Source organism: Nyctereutes procyonoides, unplaced genomic scaffold, assembly GCF_905146905.1.
Source record: "Nyctereutes procyonoides isolate TBG_1078 unplaced genomic scaffold, NYPRO_anot_genome, whole genome shotgun sequence".
Lineage (NCBI taxonomy): Eukaryota > Metazoa > Chordata > Mammalia > Carnivora > Canidae > Nyctereutes > Nyctereutes procyonoides.
In genome coordinates, this window is record NW_026575126.1 from 40,351,403 (window position 1) to 40,363,633 (window position 12,231).

Genomic DNA, 12,231 nt, shown 5'->3' on the forward strand with positions numbered 1-12,231 from the left:
CCCATCCCCCCACCCACCTCCCCTTCCACTACTACCCCTTGTTCATTATTACTCAGCCATCAGAAATGACAAATACCCACCATATGCTTCAACATGGATGGAACTGGAGTGTATTATGCTGAGTGAAGTTAAGTCAGAGAACGACAATCATATGATTTCACTCATACGGGGAATATAAAAAATAGTGAAAGGGATTACAGGGGCAAGGAGAGAAAATGAATGGGAAATATCAGAGAGGGAGACAGAACATGAGAGACTCCTAACTCTGGGAATCTCACAGATTTTTAAAGAGAAGTTTAACCCTGGGCAGACTGTGCTCTTCAAACAAAACCCAACCCCATTATCAATAGAGGCACAACCAAAATGGCACAGAAAATCTATCAATACTTCTTGCCTTTTTGTCATTTTCAGTGAAAGTTGTTTCACCAAGTATTTAGTTGTTAATTAAATAAAATATAAGACTTAATGTAAAGACACCAACAAATTAGGAAAAGTTCTCTGTCCACCACGCAAGTTTTTACTAGCAAAAACCACAAATCACCATACCCAAAATATCTAGGAGAACAGAAAACAGTAAACTCCATCAAAACAACTTCCTGAGATAGAATCTGTAGGAGATAAAATCCTCCACAATAAGGTAAAAACCTCACTGTGCTCCTTTCCAGAGCAGTGACAGCTGAACCAAGGGAGAAATTAAACTTTACCGACACTTCTTTCAACCAATCAACTTGACCAAACTGGACAATGATCCCAAGGCCATTTTCTCCCCTAACTCTGTTATTGAAAAAAGAAATACTGTTTTTATGTTTTCTCCATATTTGCTTTTCCTTTTTCACTAAGTCCTAAACTAAACCAAGTCCTTGCTGAAAAAGTTCCATTTAGACTTCCATTTTCCAATAAAGAATAGTTTTTAACTTCAAACACAGACTGAGTAAAGTGTGTCAAACTATCACCCGATTTGTACGATTCCTGAATCATAGATTCTAAATCATTATTTTGCAAACGGGTAGATACTACATGCACACTGGCCCTGGGCAGGGGTGGCATCTTTCTATTTATTCAGTGAGAAAGTTCCATGGATCTGGTTTTGGGTCAGACTCCTCACCTACATCATCCCAATCCCCACCAGCCCAAGAGGAAGGGCACAACACGATTCATGTTTTCCCACACAATTAAACACCGGTAACAGCTGCTACAACCTGCTACATACCCGGAACCAAAGTAGCCTGATATACAAAACGAATCAAAGTAATAACAGAAGGGCAGCCCGGGTGGCTCAGTGGTTTAGCGCCGCCTTTGGCCCAGGGTGTGATCCTGGAGACCTAGGGATCGAGTCCCACATCGGGGTCCCTGCATGGAGCCTGCTTCTCCCTCTGCCTGTGTCTGTGCCTCTCTCTCTCTCTGGGTCTCTCATGAATGAATAAATAAACTCTTAAAAAAAAAAAAAAGTAGTAACAGAAAAAGGGATTCCCCCTTACCCCCTGCCCAGAAAAAGATCCCCACCCTTACCCACTCAAGCTCAAATGTAGAGTCACTGAACCAAGTCACAGAACTGACAAGCTGGGCACCAAGATTCAGCGTCCACTCCAAGTGGAGGCCAGAGCTCTTTCCTTACTACCATGCTGCCTGCCTCCCAGTATAAAAAGCTCTGACATTTCCTTCAACTCTGAGTCATGGTTAGAAGGTTCTACTTTTAATCAGGTGACAAATACTCAAAATATTTTAATCCAAAGGAATTGGGTCAAGCTTTTATAGCCCGTAATTGTCAAAGCAAGCCCTAATTATTCGATAGATTTCTATAGTTCCCAGTGTCATCATTTGGTTTGTAATCAACTACCAAAATCTCCTTTATTTAAATATTGCACAAGCCTCTCATAACAAAGAGGTGTTTTGTTTTGCTATTTCACTGGTTATCCTAACTACAAAGTTAAAAGATGTATAAATGGTACAGTTTTGATTTCAAAAATCCAAAATATTTGGGGGGTAGGGCAAGGGGAAGCTTTAGAAATAATAAAAAGAATCTGCTTCACAACAGAACTGTACAACCCCATTAAACAGCTTACCACTGTTAAACTCTTACTGCCTATGCTGTGGTACAGGTGCATTAGAAAGACGGGCAAATTAAAGAGATTCTCAAACAGTAGCAGATGGGACATCTAGAAATAGGAAAGTCAGATTTAACCAGGTGAAATTTTTTTCACCCTTAGATTTTACTAGTCTCAGTGATGGTTCCATTAAATATTCCTTTGATTAGTGGAAATGAAAACATAGGGGGAAATGTTACATGGGATGATGTCTAAGGGGAAGGTTTAAAAAGAAAGGAATTCAACTTTTATATACAGAGCTCAGAGATAGCATTGCTTCCCAAATTTAGAACCACAAACACCCTGCAGGTAGTTTTCAAAGTCAGCAAGTCATTTCCCATATTGTTTAAAATCCTGGGGGGTGGAGGGGGGGAGGTTAGGATTTTGCTTATTTACAGGTGTCTCCCTGCACTCGCTCCCTGGGTCTAAAGAGCTCTCCCACAGATCCAAGTACAGGCTCCAGCTGGGCCAACTATGCCCATGGGACCCTGCTTGTGGCTCCACCTCAGCACCCCTGACAGCAGAGTACAGCCTCCGTGCAAAGCCCAGTGTGCAAAAGCCCCCCAACAGGCCCTGCCACGAGGGCTTAGGTTACTTTGTTAGTGATATGCTGCAAGGTGAGGATTTTCCTGAAAGCTAAGTTTCAGACTGAGCTGGCCAAGTATGGCATCCCTTCCCATTAATGCAGGATCCATGGACAACCACTCCAGCCCTGAAGAGTAGATCAAGCGTCAGACGACATTTCTAAGGAGGGATGTACCACTAGGCAAAACCTCAAGAGTAGGCGAGGGAATAGCAGGCACATGTGCTGAAAACCTGAAGGGATGGCCAGGATTTGAGAGCTTACGAGAGACCGTCTGGGACAACCAGAGGACTTCAATGTGAGCCATGGGCCACAGATCATACCCACAGGCCGTGCACGATGATACTCACAGAGACAAAAGTGCTGTGAGTGGCCAAAGCGCTTTTCCCAACAGTACAGAAGGCAGGGACAGCAGCAGGCTTCCCCAGCTGCCTGGCTCCTTGTTCTCACTTCATGGGAGAGGCCTGGGAGGCCCACCAGGCTACTTCTGGGGCTTCCCTCAGCCAGGGCTCCCTCATCTGTCCCCAGGATCCGTTTCAGGTGCTCTCACCTGGACATCCAGCCCAGGGCTTCCACATGCAGGGGCATTCAGTGAACAGCACGTGAATAAATGAAGCCCTCTTCGGGTTCCCCTTTCTGACTCAAGCTTCTGGTACTTGACAGCATTTGATAGTCTTGAATTTTACCTCTAAGTCTTATTTTGTCAACACTGTTCTAAGCTACTTGGAGCCATCAATTAGAATCCTCTGTATACCGCTACTACCCCAGACAGAACTGCTACATATATAGTAAAGAACCAGAATCCAAAATAAATAAATTAAATTAAAAAAAAAAACAGAATCATATATTCATTTGCTGTTGAGACAGTCCATGAAATATGCTTTTAGTTAAGAATCTTCAGAACACACCACACCGCCTAGGTTTCTGCAACTTTAAAATTTCATAGTCCTCCTGTTCCTATTACAAAGACACATAATTGAAAATGGAAGGATCTCTAGGTGGCGCAGCGGTTTGGCGCCTGCCTTTGGCCCAGGGCTCGATCCTGGAGACCCGGGATCGAGTCCCACATCGGGCTCCCAGTGCATGGAGCCTGCTTCTCCCTCTGCCTATGTCTCTGCCTCTGCCTCTCTCTCTCTCTCTCTCTCTCTGTGACTATCATAAATAAAAAAAAAAAGAAAATGGAGACAAAAATCAATTGTCTTAAAAAAAAAATCAATTGTCTTGACTATACAAGTTTTTGCTAATATCCCCACTGAGTGTTACACCGCAACAGATCTGCCTGCTTGTGGGCCTGCATAGATGCATGCACACGGCTACTGTCACTTACAGATCCATCGACAAACAGGTCTCTGGTCCAACAAGAGAAATACTTTCAATAAGGTGGGGCTACAGGGAACATCCACTTTTCAGAAGAGAAAACTGAGGATCCTCAGAGCATTAATTCCACATTACATCTGGGTCCCACACTGTGGCCCAAGGGCTGACTTCTGGCTCTCACAAAAGTTACTAGCTTTACTGGTACACGGCTGTGCCCATTTGTGTACGTACTGTCCAGGGCTGTTTCCGTGCTGAAATGGCAGGGTTCAGTAGTTATGACAGAGACCGTAATGGCCTGCAAAGCCAAAAATGACCTCTGGCCCTTTACAAGAAAGTCAGCGGACCCTCGACCCTCACATTACACACAAAAGATTTGAGGATGGTGCTAACAACAGTCCAGCTCCCCCAGGCTCAGAGCCCCACAGCATGCTAGGGTCCTGGAAGGCCTGCAGGTACTCCCAACCTCCTCTGAGCACAAAACCTTTTGAGAAATGCTTCTTTGCATACCTTCTAGTTTCTTGGAATATATTTGAAATGCTGGCCTGAATTAAGATAGAAAAAGTGTCCTGACCAATGGCACCCAAGAACTAAACTGGCTTAATGCAACCTTTGCTGATCCTCAACAACTCACAATGAGGTACATTTCATCCTGACTAGGGAAGGCACACTTTGGCAAAATCATTTTTAACTCTTTTGTTTTCAAACACACTGAGTAAAATTATAAAGTTAGCATTTAGGTGGCCCCAACTAAACACATACTTTGTCACACAGCCGCAGTGGCACTAGTTAGAAGTTGTAAAAACACAGTCATTGCTCTAAGCACAACTTCCAATGAGCCTCATCCCTTTACAAGTTGTTTCCATAAGGTTTAAGAGTTACAGGATCACACTCAAATGGCCAACAGGAGTGATTCTCAGTGGTCTGCTGTACTGCCAGGCATCCCTGGGGGCTTCATACTTACCCAGCATCCTCCCTGAGCAACTTCAACAGAGCAACGTTCTGGCCCCTTGGTTATCCAAAAGTTCCTACTCTTCTAACGTGTAAAAGGAAAGCAAAGTCATGAAAAGCCCTGCCCCTAGAAGTCTCCACAAAAGCTTACGTTTCTGACGTAGCCAGAACTCAATGAAAAGATGAGAAAACTTGACCGGTACTCAATTTTCCACTGCCATATGCAGGAAGGTTGAGACCAAACTGCTGCACCAGAACCAGCTGGAAGAGGGGGGACACCCCCCCAGTAGAAAGAACACCCCAGCTTCCCCCCAGACCCGGTGACAGACGCCCCCCCACAGAGATTTACTTCACTTGCTGGAGTTACACAACTGAAACTTGTCAAGAACTACAAGCTCCTAAATCCACGATTCAATCATATTTCACATTTATGGATGGAGGCTTATAAAATGAATATACACAATTATTTACTTTAATCATCTAGGTTTGGTTCTGGTTTGGCCCTTTATGTTACTTTGGGCAGATCACCTCCTTCAAGTCTGGTTCCTTACCCAGAATTGGCAGGAAGAGTGTCTTCCTGTCCCACCTCACAGGATGCTCTGAGGACCAAGCTGAGGTGATGGGGAGAAAAGCATTCTGACACAGAAAGCACTACACATACATAACAGATCATCATTTTGTTGTGAAAGGCATTTTGGTTGGTAACTATATTTACCCCATACTTTCTTTAAATATGGTTTCCTATAGCATTTAAAGGGATCCATGTTATGAAGTATAATCACAACTGCTAGGGACACAAACAGGATAGGATGAAGTAGGTTCCAATTTTCAGAAGACAGTCTTAAAAAACTTTAAACAGTCTGTTGTATGTAAATCTGGCTTCAATAAAGCTGACAAAAAAAAAAAAAAGTCTGCTTGCGTGGATATTTACTTCTCCTTCACTGTTAAGTCATGAATCCCTGCTGTTGAAAAACACTAATATGCTGTTTTAATCTGGACATATTAAATAAAGAAGTTTCCAAAACACACAACTAACTATATATTGGAAACACACAGTCCTACCTCTTATAATGGGTGCCAAGTGAAGGAAGACTGCATTTACAGGAAAGCATTTAAGCCTTCAACGTAAAACAACACCTCACAGCGTTGAAATCCAGTGCCACTCCAGCGCTGAGGTGTGGGTGAGGTCAAAAGTACTATTTCTCCTTCTTCCTCTTGCTACCTTCCTTTGGGGCACATTTCTAGTGCCACATCCCCTCTGCATACTCTGTTCAGAAGCCTTCCCTGACCTCCCCAGCCTTCAGAGCCTTTCCCGTCTGACAATCTGATACCGGTGCAGATGACATTCATCACTCAGAGATGCCACCTAATCTCACTGGCATGCTTTATGCACGCTCCCCTTACTAGACTACAAGTGCCCTGCGGGGAGCACCCTGGCTTGTAAGCTAGCTACCCAATGTCAGGAGTACTATTCTCTCCACACAATGTCAGTCCCCTAGACTCACGCAACGGACACGATGGCTCCCCAGGCCAGTCCCTACAGACGTGTGCTGCATGGTAGCAGTCCAAATCCCTCGTTTCTCAGGCCACCAGGCCGCCTCCTGCTCCTCCTAACCTCTCAGGTCTTCCCATGTACAGAACTCCCTTCAAATTCTATTATCACGGAAAAAGAAAATACGCTTTGCTCCACCTGGCTCCATTTTTCTTCCAGGAGCCTCAAAAACACATCCCCTCACTTAAACGAGGTTGAGTCTCTCCCTACTTTCCCACCTAACCCAATGCCTTCACTCCTTTGATTGGACGTAATGTGATTCCTAGAGTCCTTTATTTGTTCAATATATATCCTTAGGATCTCTGTCTCAGACTACTGGTTACAGAAGACAAGGTTGTACCTCCTTTAATTTGCTCGATGATGATCCTTCCTTGGCCCCCGCACTGATAGACTCTGGCCAATAATGTGACGTGATGAAAACGTAACCAAGGTGACTTGACATAAGTATAATCATGAATTTTATTATTTAAATCAGAGCTATTAAAAATTTTTGTTCCCCATTTGGAAAAGAGTGAGTCCTCATGCTTTAGGAGGATCAACGTTGGAAAAGAAAGGGGAGAAAAAGTAGCCAAGAGGGAAAAATCCTTTCCGAAAAAATTTGTTGTGATTTAGCAGCACATCAAGTAAATATCTGACCATCCATTAACAGAACTACCCAAAAAGGCCATTCTCTAGGCTCCATCTTGTTAACAGCTGAATGTATATATTCGGAAAACCGTTTCTGTTAAGTCTTGTGTTAGTAATTTATCCCTCTATAGAAAACACAATCTGCAATAGCCTCATTTGACAAGAGCAAAGCTGCAAAGCCATTCAAAAAGTTACCAGTTTCAGAAGACAAACTTCAAAGCTGAACTTGCCTGGTATGATCTATGTTTCATATGATTAAAGACTTTTCACTCAAACATAGCAAGATTAATGAAGCAAAAGAGATCTGTTCTATAGTAAAAGGGCATCTAAGTCATGGCTGTTTCCACATTTCTTACTTCAGACAAGCTGATTTGACAAAATAAACATCACACTCCACTCTATCAATTACAAAAAAGTATTAGTGCCTTTTGCCCCATGAGACTTATTTACTCCCCCCCCACCGTTTAACAAATTGTATTTAAACTAAGTAAGAATCTCATGATATTTTAAAATATCCTTTCTCTCACACCTACATTACTATCCTTGAAATTATATTAAAACTGAAGCCACAAAACCCAAGTAGTTTTGTTTCAACAGGAGAAACAGATTTTTTTAGACCATTAGTAGAAATATGCCAGTGTCCACAGAAATATTTGCACAAGCTGAACAGCTGTGTCTACTGCAAATCTGAAGGCATCACGGTAGCAATATAATTCAATTTGGACCCATTCATTATAAACTGATTTTCAGATGCTGCTACTACCAAGACCGTACTGGAGAAATACAGGCTGCGCTGGAGACAGAACTGTTCGCAGCGGTGCACAAGTTTTTACTGCAAAGGAGAGGTCTGAAAGAGGAAATACAACTCGATCATAATGCTACCGTGAATCAGCTCAGAAGAGCCCAGAGTTATTAAACGAATAGAAACAAATACTTAGGCAACTGATGGGATTACTTCACAAAGTTCTCATGGATGCTGTTTGAAAGAATGCTTCATTTAATACCCGGCTAAAAAAAAAATTTTTTTTGGAGGGGGTGGTGGTGGTGGTGGGTGGGACCTGCGATTCCTACATTCCTTAACATAATTTTCTTTAATACACCCACAGTGTAAAAGCCCCACCAACTCAAGCCGGAGGTTGTAGCCGGAAAGGATCTGCTTTACCTAAACTTTCTTTTAAGGTCATGCCTCTGAAGTTAAACACAGCACAGCAACTTGGATGACATCTTGCTAACCGAGTTGGGGCTGGTGCAAACGGAACGGCCTTGGGTAGACCCAACAACCAGAGTTTTTTCAAGACAAACCGCGAAAAGCATCTTCCCAAGGACCGCATCCCAAGAAACTTCCAAAGTCCCAACTCCCAGGTCGGCTGCTGCTACGAGCGAGCGTGTGTGTGGAGCGTGGGTCCTGATCCGGATCGCAGCGCTGCGAATCGTGCTATCAGCTCAGAAAAGACTTTGGGTCGTCCCCCCACCCCCACCCCCGCTTCGCTGCACTTTTCTCCTCCGTCACCGGGAAGCCCACCCTCCGCTGTCATCCCTCCAGGCAGCCCCGCGTGAGCCGACGCACGGCCGCACAGGGAGGCGCGTGGAACCGCCACGAAGCCCGGCGCGCTCCGCTCCCCTTGTGCTCCCCGCAGGTACCGCTCGCCTTCCGCGCGCGGAGGGCTCCCCAACTCCGGGGCTGGCCCCCCGCTCGGGGCCCCGGCGCCGTCCGGCCACAAACTTCCCCCTCCGCCCGGGCCGGCGGGGCCCCGGGCAGCGGCCGCGCGGGCTGGCGCCTCGGGGCGGGTCCCCCCGGCGCTAACCTGCGGGCGGGGCCCCCGCCCCCCGCCCGGGCCCCCCCTCCTCACCTGTGCTGTCATTCGCCGAGAAGCCGGGCGAGCTGAGTTTGGCTCGTTTGGGGTTGGGCGGTCCGTCCAGCAAGTTCTCGGCCATTTTCACCTGCTCGCGGAAACAGCCCCGAGCGCGGGCGGCCGGGCCGGCAAGGGCTCCGGGGCGGGGGTCGGCGCCGGCCCCGGCCGGCTGCGAGGGGAGAGCAGCGAGCGCGAGCCGCGAGCGAGCGCCGAGGGAGAGGGAGGGCGCAGGCCGGGTGGGGGAGGCGGCGGCCAAATCTCAGCCACAGCAACAGCGCCCCGCAGCGCTCACCGCCCGCCCCCGGCCGCCGCCGCCGCCGCCGCCGCCGCCGCCGGCCGCGGCCCCCTCATCCCCTGCCCGCCTCCCGAGCGCGACACTCCGCGGCGGGGGCGCCCCGGCGGCCCGGCCGCCCCCCCGGGCCCGGCTGGCAGCGACGGCGCCCGGCCGGGCGGCTCAGGCAGTCCCCGGGAACATGGTGCCGCCGCCGCCGCGCCGCCGCCTCGCTCCCCCCCCCGCGCCCCACTTAATTAATTCGCTCGCGGCCCGACGACCGGGGGGCTCCGGGCTCCGCTCCCCGCCCGCGGCCCGCCGCCGCCGCCGCCGCCGTGAGGAAAAACAATGCGCGAAGCGGGGCCGCCGCCGCCGCCGCGGCCCCCCCACCCCCCGTTCCGCCGCCGCCGCCGCCGCTGCCGCCGCCGCCGCCGCCGCCGCCGCGGCTCCGGGAGGCCGAGCCGAGAGGCGAGCGGGGCCGCCGGAGCGGGCGCCGAGGGCCGGGCGGAGCGGGCCGGCCGGGCGGAGCGGGGTGCGCGGGCGGTTGTGGGGCCCGGGACCGGCTGGGCCGAGTAGATCGCGCTCGAAGCCCCGGTCGGGTCCGCGACAAGATGGCGGCTGTTGATTCCTCAATTAAAAAAAAAAGAAAGTTTTTTTTCTTCTCTTTCCAGAGCCTGAACGGGGAGGGGGAGGGGGCGGGGCACGCCGGTGCGTCACCCCCCCGCGGCGTCACCACGCACGGCCCCCGCCCCGCCCCCTCCACCTGCGCCGTTCGCGGCGGAAAGAGCCGAGCGCGCTCGGGCGGAAGGGGCCGAAGGCGCGGCCGGCGTGCGTGGGGCGGCGGGGCTGCCCGGGCTGCTGAGTGGCCGCGCCTGTGGGACGCCAGGCGCCCGGCGCGGCCGCCACTTTTGTTCTGCAGGCCGCTGGGCGGCGAGGGCCAGGGCTGCGGCCTGGCGGCGAGCCGGGCCCCCGGGCGTGGAGTCGGCGCCGGCCGGGCCCGCCCATCCCGCTGGGCGACTCTGCCCGGTCCCCGGTTCCTCGCGTCCCTGCCCGCGACCGTCCCCCGGTTGACCGGGCCTGGCCGCCTCCCCTCACCGGTTGCCAGCGACGCATGGGGGCTCCCGCAGGTTGCAGACCGTCCGCGAGTGTGTGCAGAGGGGGAAACTGAGGCAGGAGGGGGCAGGATCGGGACTCGAGCCCCCCCACCCCAACTGGAGTGCGGGGGACGCAAGATGCCCTGTTCCCCCAGCCCGATGTGACGGGGCTGCCTGCGCGACGGCCTCACCTGCACGGGAGGTGGTGGGCGCGACCTCCCCGGGCTGGGGGGGCCGTTCAGACTGCACCGCGGCCTGGAAGACCCCTTCCATCAGTGCGCCTCGGGAGCGCTCCCCCAGCCCCCGACAGCCACCTGGCACCCTGCGGGGGCTCCGCAGGTGTGGGGCCACCTCCCCGCGGGACAAACGGAACGCCGAGGTGTCCACGTCTCCGTCGTGTCTCGGCTGCTCCCCCAGACCTGCCAGCACTTCACCTCCGAGTCTCCAGGGTCCTAAGGCAGAAACCAGCGAGTCCGCGCTGCCCACACAGCAGTCTCCCCATGTCCCTTACCTGTTCCTCGCGGTCCCTCTGCCCCAGGGTTGCCGCGCATCGCGCGAGTGGCTCCGGTGGTAGCTTCCCACCTGTGTCTCTTGCCCTCCACGTTTCAACCCACGCAGCACCAAGCGATAACTTCCTGAAAAAAGGAGAGAGAACTCTGTCTGAAGCAAAGAGCTGCCTCCAGAGGAGTGGGGAAAGACTGTGTGTATGTAGTCTGTAAAACAGAACAAAGCCGGTATAGCTGTTTAAAATACAGACATAGGTATGGGTATATAGTGTATAAATCAAAAGAATGACTGTCCTCAAGTGTCAAGACCAAGGGATCCTTCTACTTTTTTTTCTATTTGTATTGTTTGAAATCTTGAGCTGCCCCACCTTGCCCCATACCTGTCTCTTCCACTTCCCATCCCTGTCTCCGCCATCACTCTCTCAAACCCACTTGGCCCCTAGGAAGTTCTCGTCATTCTCAGGCCTTTTTAAACTTTTGCAAAAGCTATTCCTGGTGCTGAGATTCTCCAAAACCCTCCTCAAATGTCACCTCCCTTAGGAAGCCCTTCTAGCCCACTTTAGGCCTCCCACAGCATTTCTGGACACTCTGTCACTTTTTTTTTCATCCATTCATGTTTTTATTTTCATCAGACATCCCTCGAGACTCTCCTGAGGGCATTGCCACTGTGCTAATCTCTTGGGCAAAGAACAAAGAAGTCCTTATATATTCAAGGAGGCCAAATAGCAAGCCCTGGAAATCATAAACAGGTATTCAAGAAGTCAATTTGCACATTAAGGCAGGAAGTGTACCAAGTCATAAGGTGACACAGGCCTGGCAGTTCATTGTATCTGAATGTGCCACAATGTCCCTCTTACCACGAGTCTATGGGCCCCGTAGGGGCAAGGGCAAAGTCTTAGTCGTAGTCAGTGTCCCACAAGAAGTAAGTTTGTAAAATGTGATGATGAATGAATGAGTAAATGAATGAAAGAATACTGTCAGGTTCCTCCAAGTCCTACAGGCCTCCAGGACACCAAAAAGAATGGCTCAACCTGAAGCAGTCCAGCACACATCTCCACAGATGGCCCAGTGTGTCAGGTCCCCAGGAGGCCTCAGCCAGGGCCTGCCTTGGGTCAGTAAGGATACCACCCAGCCCTCTGGGTCCCTCAGTAAGTGGTTTATGCAGCAGTGGGCACGTGAGCTTGTGCCATCCCCCTACCAGTGGGCAGTGATGGCATGGGTCATGCCCTACTTTACAGAGAGGGAGGTTGAGGGGACCCAATCCAGATGACCCAGACATGTCAGGGCCAGGCCTGAAGCACAAGTGTCCAAACTGCACACCCCAGGCTCTTCCTGCTTCTTCCTGCTCAACCCTAAAACATACCTCTTTTTCTCTCACATGTATCATTTGATCAGT

At 50.3% G+C, this 12,231-nt stretch overlaps 1 protein-coding gene across 2 annotated transcripts in view; it reads right to left on the reverse strand.

Moving 5' to 3' along the window:
- The window catches only part of CREBBP (CREB binding protein), a 129,382-nt gene extending 120,090 nt beyond the window's left edge, over positions 1–9,292 (reverse strand). Inside the window, exon 1 of one of the 2 annotated variants that reach the window (XM_055341378.1) lies at positions 8,962–9,292. In XM_055341378.1, the coding sequence (XP_055197353.1) occupies positions 8,962–9,046 (85 nt within the window). In that variant the 5' untranslated portion in view covers positions 9,047–9,292. The remainder of the gene's footprint in view (positions 1–8,961) is intronic. The other variant, XM_055341377.1, reaches the window with a different exon arrangement.
- Positions 9,293–12,231: the final 2,939 nt, after the last annotated feature.